The 23,359-nt window shown below is 40.1% G+C and overlaps 1 protein-coding gene across 1 annotated transcript; it reads right to left on the reverse strand.

Moving 5' to 3' along the window:
* Positions 1 to 28: 28 nt before the first annotated feature.
* Positions 29 to 22,181, reverse strand: pou2f1a (POU class 2 homeobox 1a). Its single transcript, XM_072657232.1, has 14 exons — positions 22,099 to 22,181; positions 13,549 to 13,611; positions 13,352 to 13,446; positions 10,090 to 10,248; positions 9,803 to 9,908; positions 9,339 to 9,415; positions 7,842 to 8,003; positions 7,619 to 7,760; positions 7,280 to 7,419; positions 6,855 to 7,031; positions 6,665 to 6,743; positions 5,630 to 5,939; positions 4,974 to 5,065; positions 29 to 4,450 (listed from the first exon to the last, which is right to left on the reverse strand). Exons 1-14 carry the CDS (start codon positions 22,142 to 22,144, stop codon positions 4,170 to 4,172), a joined length of 1,929 nt encoding a protein of 642 aa, XP_072513333.1. The 5' UTR covers positions 22,145 to 22,181; the 3' UTR covers positions 29 to 4,169.
* Positions 22,182 to 23,359: the final 1,178 nt, after the last annotated feature.

Below are 23,359 nucleotides of genomic sequence, written 5' to 3' on the forward strand. Positions count from 1 at the left end.
TATTAATATAAAACAGACATTCCGACAATGCTCTGAAAATGATTTAATGATATATACAGCTACAGCATGTTCCATAACAGAAACAAAGACTACTCAGAAAACATAAAAAACAAAAAAAACAAAAAAACAACAACACACAACAGCAGAGTACAGCATCAATGACTGGTGACCTAATCACGGGGCTAAAATACATGGACAGTCACTAAATTTGTTCATGAAAAAAACCTGTAAATCAGCCCTTTCTCACAAGAAAATGAGTAGGTAAATGAAACATTCTGTAGTGACAGAAAACACAACCCACATACTGATATGCTCCAAAAACTAAAGGGAAGGGAAGATGTACATTAACTTATATTTAGGAAATCGTATGAATGCCTTGTTCTTACACTTACCACTGTCCTACAGAAATCTTAGCAGTGTGGAAAAAAAGAACAGAGGATGAGTTGTTCTGAATGACACCAAACATGATTGAAAATGAAATTTTAGAAGAATTGAATAGTTAAACAATAGAAACACAGAATCTTTGGTTTAGTAACACTTGGAACAGTTTTTAAAAAGACTTACTTTGGGGGTAAAAGTATGGAAGTTTGCTGCTAATCAACAATAAGTAGAAACTAGTTCCAAATTAAGGTTCTTTATAATGTCATTAAATTCTTTAATATCTTGATACGTAACATCTGTAACACAAGCATATATATATATATTGATATTTTGTGAGGGGAAAATAAAAACAAAAATACTCCAGGTGTGACCTAAGGAAAACAGCAGCTATGCTGTGTGACACCAATCAGTGATGAAGTCTTTGGTATTTCTAGTGTATTATAATTATGACATAAGAAGAGAGAACCTGAAGTGAGCGTAAATCCCGATTAAGGCCAATTTTAGTACTCTTTTAGCCCTAGACAGACAAATAGGACTTTCGTTTTTAAACCTAGGCCTACGGTTAGATTTTTCTATTCTTTATTTTTTTTTTTTACTGTACATGACACCTACAACATAAGACAGACCAAACTCTGGAATGACAGTGAGGTTAAACTGTATATAATATATTAAACAACTACTACAATACAAACATCCAAAAACAAGTATTTCAAAAACAAAAGGAGGATTCCCACTGAGAGCACAGCACATCCATGCGCTAGAAGGCATTTGATTTGGCAAGTAAGAGGAAAAGCCCCCCAAAAATAACAACACAGTATAGTAGTAGTAGTATTAGCAATGCAGTAGTATTTAGATTTTTTTGTGTTCCTTATCAAAACCAGAACTGTGAAAAAAACCTGTCTAAACCATCACTGAGAAATACTAGAGTATTACAAGATAACCTGACTCTCCCGCAGTGTTTTTAATTGGTCATTTAGATAAATTGCATAGCATTCGAAGTGACTTTGGTGCCGAGTCGAAAACTCAACATAGCCTTAAAGATAACCCCAAAGCAAGTACTTCTGTTCTAGATGGTTCTAAAGGCAATTTGAGTCAGTAAGGCAAGGTCTAGACCATGTGTGTACTTTTTCACTGCTTGTACCCTTCAACAGTAAAATGGAGATTGAACAGAACAACTGCAAAATCGCTGTTGGTCAGGCACACAGAAAAGGTGTTCCCTACAGAGAATGTTAGCAAGCAAGTTAGCTTTGTTTACAGCCAATGGAAAAAAGACTAGTAATTCTTCTCCAACAGAGGTTTTACTTTTGGAAACTGCTTAAGTTGGAGTAACAAATCGCTCATCCCACAACATTCAAGTAACTGTGAGCATAGCTAGCCATTTTAATGCTCTATGGCCACAACTAAAGCTGCGCTACTCATCTAAAAACCATAAGGTCTGAGCATAAAGAGATTTTTTTTTTTTCCAGAATGTCTTCAAACATCAGTATTATGCTTTAGTATTAAATGCTGCTGAGGTATTTCTACAAAAATATACTCTCTACAAAGCACAAGTCCAACATTTCTTTTCAGTCTCTTTGTACACATGGTAAACAGCCTCAGGCAGATGCTAAACAAGGTGACACTAAACCTACAACACATACGGATACGTTATGGGTCTACTCACTCTATTTGGTGACGTTTATAGAAATAGTTTTTATTCATATCTGTATTTAAATTTAGCAGCTAGTAGTTCACTTTGGCTGAAGCTTCTTATACCAGATCTATTTGCCTCAACACCACTGCTGAGCTAGTCCTCAAAGGTAAAGTCTTCTGAGAGGTTATTTATTTATTTAAAAAAAAAAAAAAAAAAAAAAAAGGCATATGAGTTAGACCTACCGTAGCTGTGCTTGCTCAGCTAACTGACCCATCCATGCTCCTCGTTCTTTCATAGATACTGTTCTATATGTGCGTTATTCATTTTTAATGAATTATTTGACATCTGTTTAGTTTGTGTGGCTGATCACACTGTTCGAACAGATCGCATGCAGTCTTTGACAAATAATATTGTATAATTATATACATTACAAATGTTTGATCTCTACAGAGCTAAAGAGAAACTTCAGTCTCAAGTCTGATCTTAAAGTCTATAGATCACAAGGATTTACTTGTGACAAGATTTTCCATCTTACAAAATGCTCAGCTGATGTCCAGGTGTAACATTCTAGTAACGCTACTACAACTCATTTGAGGCACAGGAGGACATTTCGATTCAGGCAGGGTGAGATTATACTACAAAAGGCTACACCTGATGAGTGACCTTCCACAAGCATATAAAATTAAACATTACAGTTAAACAAAGAGAAACTTTTGAGGCCTATTCAAAACTGTGTTGCTGTAAAACACAACAGCCACTTCAGGAGAATATAAAAGTGAGCTATCCATGCTAGCCTAAAAGCTAACCTGACCGGGTAAGACTAAATATGAATACTTACAAAAAGTAGTCACAAAGTTCTTGCTACAGTGCTAAAAACCAAGAAATGCTATGTGGCTCCTGTGAGCCACTGCAGTGGCGTAAACCGTCTAATCAGAGTCGAGCTCAAAACTGTTCATTTAATGGTGTGTTTCATTCTATAGCCACAATCATACAGCTGCAAATGGGCTTCCCTTACACCAACCAAATAATATAATAATGCACATTAAACAGACATATGTTGACAAAAACTCTTTTCTTTCAAATATGCCTGTAAATGTTATTCAACTTTGCAACAGTAGCTGAAAGAACACATTTGTGGGAGAAGAAAGGACAGATCAGTTACTGTGCAAAGCTACACTAGTAACTTCTTTCAGTAACGATGTACATTTAAAACCTCAAGCAAAAACGGCTTTAAAAAGAACTGCAACAATTGTCCAGGAAAATGTGTGAACGCTGTGTAAAAGTGTTATTATGCAAATCCTTTTCCCCCTATACCTCCTAAGTTGCTTACATAATCAGTGCTGTTTACAAACATCATCCACCCTTGAGTCACTGTCCCATTGATCAAGAGCTAAAAGTAAAATCAGTGTTTGCAAAACAAAGACCACTTGCATTGCTCTTAAAGAGACGCTGCTTTGAACCAGAGCCTCTGTGATTTATTTCTAGTTTTAAAGCCTTCTAACCGAGTTTATAAAGTGATGCAATAGTCAGAACAATACGTTTTTTTTTGTTTTGTTTTTTTTAAAAAAGCCCCCGAAAACATCCATCAAGACAATTTTCAGTAACATTTCTAAATTAAACCATAAAATATATGAAATGATCTTGGCTGTAAATCTGAGATATTCTACAATGGGCCTACACAAAGAGGCCCAGACATAAAAGGAACCTTGTACAAAGCGAAATATAAACCCTCTTGTGCAGAGTAATCTCATTATAGGGACGCTAAATTTGTTAACTTATCAAAAAGTCTCACATTTTTGGTTGCGTCCGTCACAGATTTTTTTTCTTTCTTCTTTTCTCTTTTTTTTTTTTCTTTTTAAGAAATCAATTCCAGGAAAAAGACCCTTCAACCAAAGCACAAATAAGGTAAAGATAACTGAACTGTTTCCTCAGCATGTGGCAAAGTAGTACAGCGAGTACAGTCAAAAAAGCATGAAGGTCCTAAGCCATGAACTGCTGAGAAAGACAGTCTGTATTGTCCAAAAAAAAGAAAAAAAAAGTCTCCTGGCCCAAGGAGAAGGAGAAAGAATAGTTGTAATAATAAAACGTCTCAATATTTGGTAATAGCACAGGGATTAAATAAAGTTTAAGAACAGCGAGGGAAGAAGCCAGAAGTTCATTGAGCCTTGGAGGCCAAATTGATGCTTTTCATTGGCACTGATGTTGAAGCAACAGGACTCTGGTGCGCGTTACTGGTCACCTGTAGGTTTAGAGCCCCACCTGCAATTCCGCCTGCTGACAGCACACTGGTGGGGAGCAGTGACAGACTGGATGGGTTCAGGAGAAGAGGAGTAGTTACCAAGCTAGGGCCAGTACCTCCGGCAGTCGCGTTGGCAAACAGCATGTTGCCATTTCCGTCAATGGAGGTGATGGGTAATGCTCCCCCAGATGCAAGAGCTGAAACGCAAGTAAAACTCATCAGAATAAGCATGGCTAGAATTTATGATCACTGATTTATTATATTATTATTATGGCTATAAAAAACATTCACAGACAATTCAATAGACAACACACATTCAATAGGCAATTAACTTAAATAGTTTAACAGTATTTAATACATATTCAGTTGAATGCAAGTTGAATGTCAGGTGATCATGATGCAACTTCTATGAGGCAACTATAGTGGACCATCCAAGTAAAAGTGATAACCCTGTCGCTGGTTCACATTCCTGGACCACTTTTGATGGGTACTGACCACTTCATACAGAAGACATCCAACAAGACCTGCCTGAGCCAACACAACTTAGCTGATCCTTATTCTTACCCATTTTTCCAACACATCAACTTCAGGAATGGACTGCTTACTTGCTGCTTAATATTTTCCAACCCTTTGCCAGGTACCATTACAACAACAAGATAATCAAATGTTCACTTAATGAGCTTAACGACATTTATAAAGCACAAAATAACATTTACAAACCTTGAATGGTGGCCAATGTGGGATTGTTCAATAGAGCTGTTGGATTTAGAGCGCTGCCAAGAGCTGCTGGAGCCAAACTCAGTAATGTTCCCCTGGCAAAGATCACACTAGTTAACAGACAGAACTTATTTTCTTACTTACAACAGCTATAACTACATGTTGCAAACACATGATTACATAATCGTAGGCATGTTTGTGCAAGTAAATCTATACATAGCATGCACAAAAAAGTTGGAAGCTGGGATTTTGCCAAATGGGGTGCTGACCCTGTATGATGAAATTTGTATATAACAAAAAATATAGATAATAATTTTATTTATGGAAGTAACTGTTAAAGGGAAACATGTCATAAAATATAATAATGTGTGTCTTCAGGTTTTTTGTGGATTTCTTTTTTTATTGAGCTCTAAATAAAAGTATATTTAAACTACACTCTCCAGACCACCAGGACCATGATTGAGTACCTCTGGTGAACGTTTAAGGCACCCAAGAAAACAAGTCCACATAATAGGCCTAAATATCCACAGAAGAGCTCACTCGAACAACAAATAAGTAATTCATATGGCAAATATGAATTACATTGCTCCTCATTGTGAACTGTATATCTATTGAAACTTGTGTGAATGCATGTAGTGTATCCAAGATTCAATACTTACCCTTGAGTTAACTGAGATGGCGCGATAATTCCTGGGTTAAGTCCTGCTGCTGCTGCCATGGCTGCCAAGTTAGCTCCACCCAGCCCCGCTGGAGTCACCACAAACTGACCTGTCCCCTGTGCCCCTGCTGTTGCCATTGTGGTACCAGTCTCAGTTGCAGCAACAGCACTCTGCTTTGAACTGGTCAAGGTTGCTGCAGTGGCAGAGGCTGTAAGCGAAGGTGATGTGATCGTTGGAGCTGGAGTGGCCACAGCAGGTGCCAAAGAAATGACTGAAGCTGTGTTCGAGGTGACGGGTCCTAGAGTTGTACCTGAAATCAAAAGTGGAAAGAATGTGTATTTTTAGTTTCTTATTTTGTGATCTATAACATAATTCCTGACAAGATGTCTGGAGAGGCTCCTCTACTGTGCTAGTGTTATGGTTACAGTGTGTCCCAAGGCTCAATGTTGGGCCATCATGAGTTCTGTAAAATTGTTTGAATCTGGTACAGTTTGGAACAGAGTGGTCCCAATTTGACTTATTTCACCCTATGTTTTTTACATAACATTTTTTATGTATGTTTTTTGGACAACTTATTCTCAATTCTTTTAAATTGCTTTAAAAATAAATTCCCATTTGTTTGCAAAATGCTCTGAATATGAACATCTCATATTGTGCAAAGACAACACATCAGTGCTGTCCAATGAAAACATGCATCTCGATTTATGTCTGTTTTTAGTTTTCTCCATCATTTGAACCCTACAGCAGCTCTGTAAATAATTCTGAATGAATAGACCAACAGAAAAGCTCACAACTCTTATTTACATTAAAAGTTCAAATTAAAACTTTTTTGCCATTTTGGAGATGCATGTTTTTCATTGGACAGTTATAGTTAGTGTGTAGCCAGCTGCTAGTTAAGAGACCTTATTTCCACTTCCTAAAACTCATCAATGACCAAACTAGCAATATTGCAAACTCATTAGAGAGAACATTATATATATAAAAAAAAAAAGTTAAACTGGGATTCCATGCATTAACAGTCATACAGAAACATACCAGTAAGAGTGAGGCTGGGAACAGAGGCACCAAGAGGGAATGCAGGATTTATAGTTAGTGCACTTGACGCACTGGACACCTGTGAACGATCAGAATGCAACAAATCACACAAGCATCACTGCTGCCTCAAAATACAACAGTAATGCGTTTAAATAGATCAATTATAGTGTGGGTTGTTTGAATGTTTTACCGGTGTAGGGCTGGTGAAGATGGTTTTGATGGGTGTGCTGGGTGCGCTGCTGCTTGGGGGGTTGATCCTTTTCTCTTTCTGCCTACGATTACAGAACCACACTCTCACGACCTCTTTCTCCATGCTCAGTTGATCTGCGATCATTGTGATCTCTTCAGATGTAGGCTTTTGACTCTGCTATAGAAGTGAAGTCAGCAACAAATCCCATTTCAGTACAAGGTGACTGCAGTTAGCAAGGCACATCGTTCTCAGTTTACCATGGTGCAATTTCAAAGTAAACATGATTTAAACATGACGGAAGCTGTGTGTGTATACATTAAATTAAAGTGTCTACTGTTCATCTTTCTGCTGAAGATAGTTGTTAAATAAACAAAAATGGCTATAGATAATGTGTGTTAAATCTGACTCTGAGGTGAATCTCTGACCTCCAGAAAACTTTTCTCCAAGGCAACACGGATGTTTGTATCAATGCTGGTCCTCTTCTTGCGGCGGCGGTTCAAGCCCTCACACAGGCCTGCGGACAGGTCACTGGGACTAGAAACTGCAGAATCTGATGTTATGTTCTCTGTAGGGAGGGAGAATGAGTGTCAGTAAACGTTAATTGTTGGACCATTTAAGTTCTAAAAAGTTACTCAGAGCACAGTCAAGGCTTATGAATGATTAACAGTACAGTATGAATCTGAATCTATGCAGTAAGAATCATGGCATTTATTTATAACCGCTACTAAAAGTAAAAAAACAGGGCAAAGAAAGGGGAGACCGACCAGCATCATTGAGCCACTTCTCAAGCAAAGGTTTTAGTTTGCACATGTTCTTGAAGCTCAGGTTCAAGGCCTCAAAGCGGGAGATGGTGGTCTGGCTGAAATCGTTGCCATAGAGCTTGCCCATGGCCAAGCCAACGTCTCCCTAGAAGCCAAAAGGAACGAGATGATGAGCGATGTCATGACGTCGCTGAGATGGGACTGTTAAAAACAAGGTTCAGGGTACCTGAGTAAAGCCCAATTTTGTTCTCCTCTGTTTAAAATTCTTGGCAAACTGCTCTAGCTCCTCCAAGTCACTGGCCTCTTCCACTAGCGAAACGTCTACGCGCTTCGGGGTGGGTGGTGTAGGAGCCGGCATGGCAGCTATCTTTCGTGTAGGGGTTGCTGCCTGTGGGTACAGATGTCTGGGTCTTAAAATGCAAGGGTCAGGGATTCAACTGGCTTTGACTTTTGATTTGTCCACAACACAACTTCTAAACTTCTCCTTGAATCATAGCCCAAATGTTCACATAAGCTTAGTGTGTTGGCTGCAAGACTCAATAACAATAACAACTGCTACCAGGGGCTGTATTACAGAAAATCCTAACACTGAAATCTTATCGCCTTGGTTACAAAGACCTTGAGCTTCAGGCCTAACTGAGGTTATGACAGAATATGACAGAAATAAGTTTATCATCTTATCCCAGCTTCAAATCAGAAAGGGGTATTAAAGAAGTGCCACAAGCTAACAACATTTCCTAAGTACTTTTCTATCTTTAGGATCACTCCAACAGCATCTTATTTTAAGTGCCATTACATTCCTTTATATATTTTTTCCACACAGAAATACTGAGGTTCTTTTGTGTGTATTTACAAATGAAGTACTAAAGCAATGGCAGCAAATATGAGACTGACTCCAACATGTGGCTGTTGTAGAAAGTAGAAATAGTAAGGCTACTTGAAATTTGAAAATTTCTGCACATTTTCCAGAAAGTTTGTCATGGAAGAAGCACCCAGTAACTCGCCAGCACGAGACAGCCTGCAGGCCACAGAGCTCTCAACACTACATAAATAGTACGTTTTAGTAGTATATAGATAAGGTCTGGCAGGTAAGAACCTCATACCAGGTGTAAAGCATGGTGGTGGTAGTATCATGCTTTGTGGATGGTCTTGCTAACCTTGAGGTAACTATGACTGCTGCTCTGAAACGTCGGCGTTTAGTATCAGTTATTGCTGCTAGGATGGTGAAACCCATTTTTAAAAGGAAGAAGGCAATTCACTTTCACCCAGAGGAAGGAATATAAATTAGAGCTGGGCAATATGACTATTTTATTGAATTGTGATCAATTTTGTTATCGTGATACGCAATATGCATTATGAGTGTATCATCAGTGCTTAAAGAGCACTGATTAACTGCACATTTTATTACAAAAGAGTGTAATCTTATTGTCTTATTTAATTGAATGGAGTGCAGCATACTCTGTGCTTGGCACTTATTGGGGGAAGAGTATTTGGATAGCATTTGAGCTTGTCAGATTTTAACTGATAAGGAACTAAAATGAGGATCTTTCTGTAATATGACCCAAGGTGTTACTACATTATCAAGAAGTTGATCTGAACTGGATTACCATTACCATCAAGGGCATACAATAAACCAGGCATTATAAAATTCACTATAAATATATAACACAAATATAATACTATTAAGGTTAAATTTGGGGTGGTGGGTTTCGCAATTCCTGACCTGTGTTGAGACCATCTGCATGACATGGGCTTGGCTTTGAGGTAACTGAGTGAAAAAATTCTGTGCTTGAAGAAGGCCTGAAATTAAAAAAGGTAGAGAAAAAGAAAACAGAAGAGTTAATGACAGAAAGGGAACACATTTAGAGAAGGCAAATAAAGAAAGTCTCTCAAGCAAAGCCTAATGAAATATTGAACTGAAAACTTAGATGTGTAGCTGCCTCTTATCCAAATTGCAGGAAACCTCCACTCAGTGTACATAATGTATAGTTCACTCTGCATCTAGACGGTTAACATTTCATTTTGCAGCAGCAGGGTAGCTCCTCAGTGGCAGAGCAGGAAACATTATAAAGTCCCTTCCTCCCAAGCTGCACCTTTTATAACATCTGTCTGGTATAATTTGGACTCTATTCAATGTTGCAGCGCAACAGAACATGCATTATGCGGAGTCTTGGTGTGCACTCGTACCAGTCTGGCCTTGAGGTGAGGGGGAGAGGATGATCTGGGTAGGCTGAAGCTGGCTTGGCTGCACCAACACAAACTGCGGCAGGTTCAGACCTGAAGGCTGCAGCTGCTGAAAGTAACCACATATATAGTAGGATAAATCACTAACAGCATTTTGTACGAGGTCTGGTGTCAGAAGTCACTTGGGTCAAAAAGTAAATGCCTTGAATGTTAAGAATGTCCATTTACTTCACTGTTCTTTGATGTGAAGTATTTCACTGAAAGATACCTGGGTGGTCTCAGTTTCTTACCGATGCAATCTGGATTGGCTGTGAGAGGGGGATCTGGGTGACGGGCGTGGCTGCAGAGGCAGAGATGTTGTCTCCAGTGGTGCTGCTTTGCTGGCCTGCTGATTGTTGCACAGCTGCTGCCAGGAGCTGAGCCTGCTGCAGTGCTGAACTCAGGCTCAACTACACAGAAACAGAGAAAAGAGTAAGCAGATATCAAAGATAAAACCCACTTATGTCTTTAAACTTGGGTTTGCTGTGTGCTCACAAGATATGATTACTGTAATGAAGAGACACTATCTATTCAAGGCACTTTTACACTGATTGTGGAAGACCTAATAACTGGGATACAGTACAATAAATAACCTTTTGAAAAATACACAAAGCTAATGAAGGAAAAGTCTGCTAACATTTTATTGACTAGCAAGATTGTACTTTTTAATCTAGACATTTTAAGTGTGTCTGGGAATTTAAATGTTATTTATTTATATATTTATAAAGAAATATATTATAAGGCATGAATGTGCAGTAAGATTTTGTACTATATTAAAAGTATCCTAAATTATAACTCTGGTTTTAAAGTCAGTTTGATGCAATGGAAAAAACAATCATTATGAAAATATATGCAGGTGAAATTAGGTTTTACAGAGCATTTACACCAATTGAACTAGCAGGTGAAGCCAGCGTGCAGGTTTGACTGCCGCCTGTTCTGATGCAGCATTGTGGTAAAGCGATGGAGAATATAGCAGCATCTGCTAAAAACATAAAGGCACTGTTTACAGTCACATGCATTAGTGCCAACTAATGCCAAGGCATAGAGTCATTTACCTCCCAAAACTAAAAAGTGATATACACAAACAAAAACAAAAAAAGCTTGGATAGTGAAACTGGCGATAGTGACTGTATTAAACAGCTGGAAAACATAAGGGATTTTAAACTGCATGTAACTTGGAGTCTGGCAGTTTATGGGCAGTTTATTCTTCTTTATTTAGAAGAAATTCCAACAACCCACCCCTGAAAGTGCATGGCTGTTTGTGCTCTCTCTGACTCCGGCTGCCGATGAAAAGCTAAATTCTAACCCACCTTTCCATTCCACCCTGCCACCTGCCACTCTTTTCCCCCAAAAAGCACCCTAAACAGTGTGTGCAGTTATTTCAGTAAACTGGTAATGTCGGCACAATTATTGGTTGAAATTAAGATTTTTTTTTTTGGGCCTTGTCCTTTGCAATAAAGTTACAATAAGGTCTGCTGCAGTCGGTAGCTGAAAGTGACGCCCGCCATTGGCACCTAGAGGGCGCTCACCTTTAACAAAACCAAGGATCAGAAGTGGACCAGACTTTAAAAGTTGATACCCCTGATCCCAAGTCCATGGATTTGATCAGGAATTATCGCGATACTGATTTGACATCATATCACCCAGCACTAACCTAAGGTGTGAATTCTGTTTGTCCATGATCAGGAAACTGAAAGCCACTGAAAGCTTCATAAATGCAAACATGCATGTGTGTGTGAGGGGAGTGTGTGCATTCTTTCTGCTCATGTTTCACAAATGAGGGCATTATGCACTGCATATAAATTCTGCATAGATTTGCATATTCTCCTCCACCTGTTTCAGAGTAACTGCAGCAGTGGTTAACATACCGCTTGCTCACACTTGCTTCTTAAAGAGAACAAGTTCCATGGCATTCGCATCAGTAAATGGCTCTGACTTGTCTATAGGGCGAAGGAACCTTTGCCTTAGAAGCTAAAAGAAGGACTGGTCAGTACCGCGTTCAGATGCATTACCATTACTTTAACTGCCCATTCTACTATGGGCTTACAGCATGTAGAATAAAAAAAACAACAAAAAAACAACAGCAAACACAGATGTGGGAGGTATACTGGTAGAAAAGTGGCTGACCATGGCTTTCACATAAATTTAAGCAATCCTCAATATTTTTGCTAAGGTTCTCAATTTTGTCCAGTCATACCATTATTTCCACTCTAAGCATGTAAATCTGCAAGATGCTTGAAGACAGCTACGTGCTAGGAAACCAAAATCTGCGTCCAGAACCACACCCTATTCTGGGTGGTATAATAGTGGTGCACTCTTTTTACACACCGTGCTGACATATCAATGTCAGATACCTGAGCAAAGCTACAACAACTATAATATTTTGGTCAGCAGCATTCTGACTGGCTCTCTGTATCCATCTCGGTATGGGACAGAAAGTGATGGAGAAACAAGGCTTTCTGAAACTTTGAACCAATCATTTTGAAGAATGTGACACAGCTTTTAAGAGCTCAAAATTCTGCATGCTGACACACCTGCCTGTCAAACTGGTGCACATGCACCGCGAGACCTTGATTTACCAGAATGTTTTTGTTCACTGTTGCGGCCATGTTCCATCACATTTTTATACATTTTAATGTAAAACATGACGAGTGTTAGAGAGTTGAGTCTGTTGTTTGACATATTCTTGAATGTAATATGCCTAACTAGGCTATACTAACTAATCTACAAATTAATGAAATAAGTTTATCATCTTCAAAAGCCTGAATCCAAAATCATACATGTAATATATATCATATAGTTCAAACAATAGCTCAAATCAATAAAACCTAACTTTAACTTGTAAACGTTCCCACATTTACTGTTCATATCCCTCACCCCACCAAACTAGGGATGCTCCAATATGGGAACTGTGGGCCAAAGTCAATATCCAGTTTTCTTTCAAGCACACACACTATGTCCAAATATTTGTGGACACCCCTTCTCATGAATGCATTCATCTACTGGTTGCACCCATTGCTCACACAGATGTGCAAATGCACACATACAGCTTGTCTAGTCTAGTCTAGTTGATCTGGAGCTGTGGAGCAGTGGAACTGTCGCTGAATGCAATCAAACCCTCACACAAAACGCTTCATTACCAAACAGAAAGCCTTTCCTGGACAGTAGAGACAGCTACTGCAACAAAAGCAGGATTATATATTTTTTATTTTGGAAGAAACAATGAATACTTTTCCCAATACTTTTGTCCACATACTTTATTAGCCAATTCAGAAACAAACATTTTCCTAATAATTATACTGGGACTAGATCCACTTGGACTTGGATTAAAGAAATAGAACCTTATTTCTTCTGCTTACAATTGGAGTCAAACACCAAATATCAGCTTGAAATATCGCCCAGACCTGAACATCAGCCTGACGCATGTATTGTTATTAGCAATTATCTGCTGCTACCCATATAATTCCAACACCTCTAAAACTACTCTATGTTTTGAAGAAATGCTGCCATTACCTGTTGAAGGAAGGCTTGCGCCTGCACATTGCTGATTGCACTTGCTGCTTGTCCATTTGGTTTCTGCTGTAAGTCCAATCCATTTGTTTGAGCCACTAGAGGGGGGTACGAATAACAGCATTAAATTTTAAAGCCTCAATTCTGCATAAACAAGGGGAAACTGGGGGAGATACAAATGAAGGCTTCTGAGGATTTACCTTGGACATTTATTCCATTCTCCATGGCTGTTTTACGTGATTCTGTGGGACTGCTTGCAGAATCTGCATTAAAATAAATAAATAAATAAATACATAAAATAAAATAGTCATGGTCAGAAAAGTACAGGCTTACTGTGACCTCTGAGCCTCTGTGGCAAACAGGATCTGCAGATTTAGCTTGTCCTTCAAAGCTCGTGTTTTGCAGATGTTCAAAAATCTATTTAATCTAATTCATCAAAGTTAACTGCATTAAGGTTAATGTAATTCTACATTACACAGCTTACAGCATGCAGTGAAATCGTGGACAAGTGTTACAAAAACTGCAAGCAAACACAGCTAATAGAATTTGTCCATTAGAAGATGACAAAACAGACCAGAGTTAACAAGAGATCTGCATAGCTCCCTCTTACTGAAAATTCAACACATCCAGCTGAGGACTTTATGAGCCATAAAGAACCATCCGACTTCATTAGCACTTAACCATAGGAAACAAGACATAAACCTAACACACTCACAAATGACATCATCTCCAAAACAAACACTTGTAGACAGATTGTTGGGACCACTCACCAGAATAAGACACTCACCAGAAACAGCTGAGTGCATGATCTCTGCTCCGCAAATTAGCTTGCAAAAGCAGCCTTTTAATGCCAATGCAGGCTAACTATAAACCAACCTATATACACTGCTCAAATCAAAAAGATGGGAAAGGGAAAACCACCTGCTCCTGCACTGGGTCCGGCTGTAATGGTGGCAGTTACGGCTGGCATATGGAAAAGTTATTTTCCCTCCCGCAAGAACGAGAAAGAGAGAGAGAGAGAGACAAAGACTGCAGCTGGAACTGTAGCATCCATAATGAAACTTAATCAGTATGCAGCTGATTAAAGCCGTATGCAAATCTCACACCCCGTTGCTCGTTAGCGGAGTGTGGCTTTGAAGTTCGGCAAGCAATTCATTTTCGCGGAGACCTCTGAAAGCTTTCTGCATAATTCAAAACTTTCATAAATATTTATCTGCTCATTAGCATATTAATTGGATAGCTTTTAGGGCGGGGGGTATGACAGGCACAACAGCTAGGGAGAAGTAAACCAAGCCCAATTACCACCAGAGTGTGACTGCTTTAATTAAGCAGACAGGGAGAAAAACCTTCCCAGCATGCAATCTTAGCCCTGACAACAATGCAGGAATTCATTTGCTAACGACCACCGTGGCGAGCCTCAAAACAAGCCATAGACGAACAGAGTGACTTCATTTACACACCCTGAGCTGCACTATGTAAATGGCCAACAACACAGGGAAATACCCAGCAGAGACAACTCACGAGGACAAGGAAAAAAAAATCCAAACAGGTTTACGGTTACTTGAAAAAAGAAAATAAATAACACTGATTTTTAACAATATAAAACATCAGGTGCTTCTGATTGAGACCAATTTACATGAACGTCACTTAACCAATTCTATGCAGCCAGTCACAAAATTGAGATTTCAAAAAAGCATCAGCGATGTTGGGCACATGCACTAACTGGTCATTTTGCTCAGTTGCAACCCTATAAAATGAACATTATATGTCTCTCTGTAGTGCTAAACCATATAGTACCAATTTCTATAGTTTTGTAAATACTTATTCACAAAAAGTCCAAATGTTTGTGGACACCCCTCCAAATGAATGCACTCGGCTACATAAGGTTGCACTCACTGCTGACACACACACAGCTTGTCTAGTCCCTGTAGAGAAGTATCGGCAATGGAACAGGACTCTTTGGAGCAGATACACATTGAACCAATTGGCACCATGCCGAATGCCAGGCGTAGACTAGACTAGAGGGGTAAAAGCACCTCGGCATTGAGCTGTGGAGCAGTGGAACTGTGTTCTCTGGAAAGATGGTGCTCTACTCTAGTAGAGATCATTCTACAATAGACAGAAGGGACAATTAATCCAACAAAAGCAGGATAAACTATATTTTATTATAAATACTTTTCATTTCAGATGAAGATTATACAACAAATGAGCAAGTGTCCCAATATGTTTGTCCATACAGTGTGTCTAAGATATTAAATGGATGTTTGGGTATGTTTTCCAATAGTAACATTAATATGAATTTCTGTAATTATTATACCCATTTGTGCCAATGAACTCATTGCTGCAGCGGCTGAGCCACATTGTTTGGCGGAGGCCACTGTGCGAAGATTTTCATGTAAAATGTGGGTTTAGCTGCGAGTCTAACTTAACAAATGTGTAATGGCAGTGTGGATCCCTTTAACTGACATCTGACAAAGCTGCACTTCTGATGGCAAATCTTAATTTGACCAAAAAGCTCATAAATCAACATCCTGTTCGTTCATGCTCATTTCTTAAAGCCTGTTCATTCACAAAACGCTTCCGATCAGGGCAAAAAGTGAGCATCAAAAGTCTGACCAGAATTTGTAGACTTGTTTAACTGCACAGTGGACTGGATCAGTCAGGGGAATGAAGACTATTGGCTTCCTCCTCTAACAGTTGTTGCTATGACAATGACAACAGTTCATCTGAGGGGGAGAGACAGTTTGAGTCCAGAGAGCTTTGTAGTTAAAAAGCCTAAATTAATATTAAAAAAAAAAAAAAAAAAAAAAAAAAAGTGAGGGGAAACGTCATTTACATACTGCTGGGATGAGGGCTTCAGAACCCTAATTGACACACAATGCATTATGCAAATGTTTTAATTAATGCATTTAAAATTAGCAATTAATTGGCCTTTCTTTCTACTGGAAGCATAATTCAAAGCAGATAAGTAAGGGATGCGGGGATTACGAATGAGGTGCAGAACCAGAAGAATTAAGCATTCAAACTACAGTCATTTAAACATAGCTATGCAAAACATTCCTGGCAGCACTTTGGAATGAACAGCTAAAACATGAGCTCCGTCAAACTAAACGCCATTACTGAGCTTCTGTTACTGTTAGAAAATACAGTTTCAGTTCTGAACTCTGTTCAGGCAGTTTACACACACACTCATCACACACATGAAGGTCACGGCAATGTTGGGCTTTCAATGATTTCTTTATCCTGTTTCTTTTCTAAACAGAATGAGCGACACCTGTAATTCCACACAGGGTCAAAACCATGCTGTACATCCACACACCATTACTAAGCTCCTGCTTGGATATTTAACCAGCCCTTTTTGAGAGATTTGATAGGGTTCCAATTAAGTTGTTGGTTTTTTGGCACAGACCTGACGTTTGGCAGGTTCTTGAGTTGTTCCTGACCATCTGACACAGTTCGCGCTCAGTTGGCAGTTTGGGTCACCTTCCAGACCTTTGTAAAGTGGATACACCTGCCAGACTCCAAGGCTCCAAGAAACTCTACAATCAACCCGCTCAGATCAGTTTTCTCGCTAGATTGAATCGCGGTCACGCTGCTAGACGCTGGCAGCCAGGGCTCAGAAAAGGACAGTTGGCCTCGCTCTCTTTAGGGTGGGTAGATGGTGCTTTCTCCCCACATCACGCAATGCTGCAATGCTGGCCGGCACTGGCTTTTGTTGGCCAAGGCATCAGAGTCGGGTACACAGTGCCTTACTCTGAACGTGTTGAATGCCCAGTGATGTTGCAGGAGACGTGTGTCAGTCTTCACCCTCCCGGTGTCAGAAGCATTGCATGTAAAAGGCGGAGAATATGTATGGATTAAGTAACTGGCAATCCAAATTCGGGGAAGAACATTGTGTGCAGATGATTCTTTTGGATCAAGCAGGAAAACAAAACAAAAAAGGTAACATTGGATCAAAAATGTCCTGCGATGTGACTATTATGCAGTCCCACACTGCGACAAAGATAAGAGATACAGTGCTGCCCTATGATGCACTTTGTGTTGATCAATCCAATGAGTGTGGTCAAACATGACTGTGTGTGTCATACATTGTTTAAAAATGCCACTGGAGCCTGTGTCTGATTTTATTACTTAGCTCTGCATGCCTAACCTTTGCACATCATCTGCAATTTTACCATGTTCCTGAGTTTTCCTTTTTTCAAACTTTTCTTATTGGATGACATCTGACTAAATGCGATGAACAATTTACCGCTATAGGGGAAAAAAAACTACAAACCCAGCCTCATAAATTAATAAGCAACATTGGTCTTCCGCTGTCTTTAAATGGTTCTGACACTATTCTATAAACCTTCTCTACCTCATTTTCCATTACACAGGCCTCACTTTCCACTTGGAGAAACCTGTAATTAACCAAGAATTATTGGCTACAGACAAAAAATACTTTGGTAAATATGTAATCAACACCACCAAATACCAATGACTCACAGACCAACTGATACTTAACAGCCTGCTAATTTTCACACGGAAAAGGGACACACTTGACATATGCACAAGAATGAACAGGTGGGGAAGACATTTTCTACGTCTTACTTCATGAGCATGTGGATTGAAGGGCCAAACGTAAAAAAGGGCGGTACAGTGTGTACATGCACAGATAGTGTGTTTTTCCTTTCTGTGTGGAACTACTCAGTGCACATGTGTAAAACTGGGAAACCCCCAGGTAGCAACTGTGAGCAGGTTAGTTCAGTATTTGCCAATCCAACTGCCAACTGCGTATTCTTAAATTCTGCAACACTGCAACTTCAGCTGACTTATACTTAGACAAATGTCTTTGACACAAACCTAAATCTTTCAGGTTAAATTGGGATTTAATACAACTAGCAGCTTTCAAATCCTCATTACTGTAACTGATATGGGGATGAGTAAATATATAGTTCTTCTTTCTTAACTGTCTTAATCCTTTCTTGAACTTTGTGACCAAATAGGACTGAAAAAAAAATAGTGTGTGAAAAACATGGTTTGTTTTTGTAAATAAGACCGCTGTCATCGACTGTATTCAGTGTTTTTGGCCCAAGAAACGTTGCTTCACCTTACGCATTTGTACCAGCACAACACACCCCATACCACTAGCATGTCTGTATTATTGCTGTGCCGAGAATGGTCCACCACTTCAGTACATAGAGGTCTGTGGTTGTAGGCGCTTTCAATACATAGACAGGGTAGAGGGGCTGATACATTAGGCACCAACATTGTGTAACTGTAAACCTACAAAGAGCACCTTTCATGATGTGTTTGTAATAAAATGTGCAAGCAGACACAAAGCAGGTGGATCTGATAATCAGGCAACTCATTATGCATAGTAAGGAGCACCAGATGACCACCTTAAGTCCACACGCAAGTCCACTAAGCACTTACTTATACTGGGAAGGGCCTTCTTTTGCTCTCAAAACAACCTCAATTATCCATTTCACGGATTCAGCAAGATGCTGGACTATATATTTTTGAGATTCTGGTCCACTCTGACGGCATCACACATTTCTTGATTTTTCAGGAGCACCTTCCCACATCCCAAAAGTGTTGTATTGGAATTTAGATCCTGAGATTAGGAGGGCCACTGAGGAACACTGAACTTTGAGGCAACTTCTGCTTCGTGACATGGTGCATGATCATGCTGGATTTAGCCATTAGAAGATGGTAAACTGTGCCCAAACTAGGTAAATTGTCAGTGCAAAATTATCCCATTATCTACGGGCCTCAGAAAAAAAAAAGGAGATTCAATTAGACCAGGTTGTTTTTCCACTGTTCATCTGTCTTTAACGGTCCAAGTGCAATGAACCTAAGCCCACTGCATCTTCAGCGTCTTGTTCTTGGCTATCTGGAAAAGTAGAACCTGCTGTTGTAGCCCATCTGCCTCAAGGTTTAATGAGATGCTTTTCTGCTCACCACAATTACACACAGTGGTTATGCAAGTTACGGTAGCCTTTGCCAGCTTGAACCAGTCTGGCCATTCACTGTTGACCTCGCTCAACAACAAGGTGTTTTTGTCTGCCAAGCTGCTGCTGACTGGATGCTTTCTCTTTACTGCATTATTCAGAGTAAACTTTAGAGACTGTTGTGAAAATCTCAGGAGATCAGTGGTTCTACACATACTAAAACTAGTCCATCTGGCACCAACAATCACGCCACGTCTCAGAATCACAGAGAACACATTTTCAATTTCAACAGTGCCTGAAGCTGCTGAGCCATATCGGCGGGATTTAATGCATTGCACTGCCTGACACACAATCGGCGGAGAAGACAACTGCATAAACGAGTAGGTGCACAGGACCTCCTAATAGAGCGCTCAGTGGGTGTATGTGGAAGTGGACTGGATAGTATTACTATTGCTACAAAATGCTTTAGAGAGATTAGCTTTGAGTAGTAGTGCTTTCTCTGTACCCGACAGGACTGCGCAACAAGTTAATGCTCTCCCACAGCTAGGGGTTTAAAAGAAGAAGAGTAGCAGCCTTGAACGACGTACAAATAGAGCTGAAACTTTAAAAGTATGAATAAATAGAATGGGCTTAGGACATACATATGTATAATGTACTGGAGTGCTGGAGGAGCAGAGGGTCATGCCGACATTCTCGGATCTAAAATTCTAGATACAACCATAATGCAGACGCAATGTACCATATAAATGACAATGACCTTCAATTTATGCTGCCACTACAGATACGGAAAACTGAGAATCCCTACAGTTTCAAGTCCGGTTCACTAGTTTCTTTCCTCCAAGAATGTCTGAGGTCATACATTTTAATGAAGGTCTTTAACTGTAATTCAGGTGTAATGTAAGTGCAACTAACACAACTCCAAGCTGTTTTGAAGAAAAAGCAGCTACTGTACCACAAAAGCCTCTTTTACATTACAAGGCTGAATGCTTCAGAGTATGAAAAGCAACTGTTCCAGCAGTATTCCCAAACACCGGAATGGCCGGAAAAGCTTACAAACCATGTTCAGCATGATTTGCCCAGAAAAGTTAGCTAACCGTAGACCCCTAGAGGACAGGTAGGACAGCTTCGAGATGTTGCTACTTGCTGATTGTTTGTACATTTACCAGTTTTACACATAAAAGGTAAAGATGCACATATTTCCGCATTTAACCCATCTGTGGTAGTGAACACACACACACACACACACACACACACACACACACACACACACTAGTGAACTAGGGGCAGTGAGTACACACTCACACCCAGAGCGGTGGGCAGCCAACTTCAGTGCCCGGGGAGCAGAGAGGGTAAAGGGCCTTGCTCAAGAGCCCAACAGTGGCAGCTTGCCGAGCCCGGGAATCGAACCCACAACCCTGTCATCGACATCCCTGCGCTCTAACCGCTAAACAATCTGTTTAGCCCAATTTTTTATTACTTCCCCCAATTGTGAAAACAAACCAAACGAATTTACCTTGTAAATACAACTGCACGTCAACTCTTAAACAAACGGACGCTTAAGAGTTTAAAGAACATAAATTTCACAACAATCATGACATAGAAACTTATAATACAATTATAGGAGAGCAATGACATGATAAAACCTACATAATAAATTTGGGAGATGTCCTGAAAAAAAATCTGCTCCGTTTAAGAGCCCAAATGCAAATGGGATCCACTTAAAGTGATGCATCATTCATGATCGCACTGTTTGTTTACATGAATATTCATAGGCAACTTTGTATATCGCATCAGTGTGGTAAACAAGCACCAGCGCAAGGGGCTCCTCGGGAGTTCAGCAGCACTTGCTTTGAATGGCGAACAAAGAGCTGGTAGAGCAAGATTATACAGGTGTATATATATATATATATATATATATATATATATATATACACACACACACACACCTAGACCTCCACTAATCCAGCACTAACTTCGTAAACTGCAAAGTTTGGACTAGTTTCCAGGCCAGTGCTAAGGCACCGTTTCACAGGCCAGGTAGCTAGAGAGTTGTCTTACTTGTTCCTGGCGGCAAAATGCCGAGTGTCAGCCCCCACACAAACACTCAGAGGGGGAAAGCCGGCCAGTAACAGGCTACTAACTACATCTGTATTTGTAACTGAGAAGCGGTCAAAAAGTTAACCAAGTCACCCCAGCCTGCCAGCACCGCAGGCCAGGTCGTGAATGTTAGCCCGCTAACGTTAGCTAACTCCTCAACCTCTCCGAGACCTGGTATGGTGTCTCAGGCGCTCCTGGTGAATAACAGAAGCCGGAGCGGGAGAGCCGTTAGCCGGCCAGCGAAGTCCAGCCCACCCGCCTCACAAAGCGGCGTGCTAACCCAGCTGGTTAGCTAGCTATAGCTTCCAGGACATGTTCGACTCGCTAGTTTTCTGAATTAAACTGAATTACCATCACTAGTAGATAAAACACACAGAGACTCGCACTTATTAATAGTAGAGTCTAGCTAGCACTAGCTAGTGTAATAACCGAGCTCCGCCGTGTGTAGCACTGGGCAGCTATCGGGAACGCACCGCCGGCGGAGAGTTGGGAGGCTGTTGGTCTCTAAACCTACGGTAACTCTCTCGAGTCTTCTCGAGCTAGGATAGCTAGCTATAGCATAACTAACGTTAGCGGGCTAAAGTGAGCAGAGATGGCTGCTCACGGGTAGAAAGTTCCGGGAGTAAGCTGTAAACGACTGTCGAGGTATAGCTAACACTTTGGTCCTACAAGTTGGTGATGAAGGAAAGGGAATATGAATATGTAAAATGTCATGATTACCTGCTCTCAGGCGCTCATCTTGACTCGCTGATACTCGGGCCGCCATTTTGAATATTTAGTACAAGTCACAACCCATCCCCAACGGCTAAACAGGAGACCATGAATAAACCAAACTGCAGCCCACCCTAAACACACTGCACTCCCACCTGCCGCGGGCTACCTTCAAGTCTTCAACATTGTTGTATAGCTATAGCTATTTACGAGGTTTAAGCACAAAAAAAGCCAAACCGTGTTTACTAGTGGAGAAACTGGATGTGAAATGTCAATAAAACGCTGTTATCTAACTGTATTTTAATTAAGCTGTTTTAATGAGGTGTTTTTCTGCTTATTTATTTAGTAAAACCACATAAAATCTGTAGTTAGTCTCGATGCTTTTAAAGGTGTACTCTCATCCACACACGACAACAAACGGATGAAGTTTGTTACTGAACGAGGAGATTTTTCCACTATAGCTCACACTCCTCTTTAGTTGCAGTAATAATATATAGTAAAAAATATTTTTTTTTTGCTTATGGCGACATAAAAAAAAACCCCTGTATTTTCTCCAGGGTGTTCATGTTGTTTTAACACTTTTTGAGCACAGAAAGCACGTCGTGTTTCCGAGCTCCAGTAGAGAGTAGAGACTTCTGAGGAGGACTTGAACGCAGCATGAGTGCAGATGTGTAGCTACTGAAGCCCTGAAGCTAGGATATATGTATTTACGTGTTTTCCCATCATAACGAGTTCGTTATCTTTGGAATTACCGAGATCTCGACTTATTTAACTCAGTATCACGGTTGTCCACAGATAAATGCTTAGTCTATTTAATCTGGAGGAATCAGCAGTGAACCAGGCGCAGGGTCTTGTGGGGAAACCTTGGTCAGCCATATGTGTAAACAAGGAAAAGGCCTTGGTGTTGTTCGTTATTTTACATTTAAGGCGTTTAAGACTTACAAAAGTGCTTCACCGTTCACTCAGAAAATATGATTAGCTAGTTTATATCGGCTAGAAACCAAGAGATGCCTCTAAGCTTGGACGCTACTAAATACAAAAGTCAGCTTGGAGGCAATGGCACAGTGTCTCTGCTGTTTGGACAGCCAGGACAGAAAGAAGCCTGGCTGCCTGTCTTCAGTGGATCTTGTCGTAATAGTGATATCAATAACTGTAGATTTCGATATTCGTGGAGTAAAAAACATGCAAATGCATGGTTAAGCTTGAACGGTTGAACTGGAGAAGCTTCCGAAAATGTTCCAAGCTTGTAGTTTCATTTCCAAGAAAAGGT

Source organism: Salminus brasiliensis, chromosome 15 (assembly GCF_030463535.1).
Source record: "Salminus brasiliensis chromosome 15, fSalBra1.hap2, whole genome shotgun sequence".
Lineage (NCBI taxonomy): Eukaryota > Metazoa > Chordata > Actinopteri > Characiformes > Bryconidae > Salminus > Salminus brasiliensis.

Excerpts from the sequence above, each read along its gene's own strand:
- pou2f1a (XM_072657232.1), bottom strand. The coding sequence starts at position 22,144 with ATGGCGGCCCGAGTATCAGCGAGTCAAGATGAGCGCCTGAGAGCAG. Across the intron at positions 13,447-13,548 it reads GAATGGAATAAATGTCCAAG|TGGCTCAAACAAATGGATTG; the intron begins GTAAATCCTCAG and ends ACCCCCCTCTAG. Across the intron at positions 5,066-5,629 it reads CCATCTCAGTTAACTCAAGG|GGGAACATTACTGAGTTTGG; the intron begins GTAAGTATTGAA and ends GATCTTTGCCAG.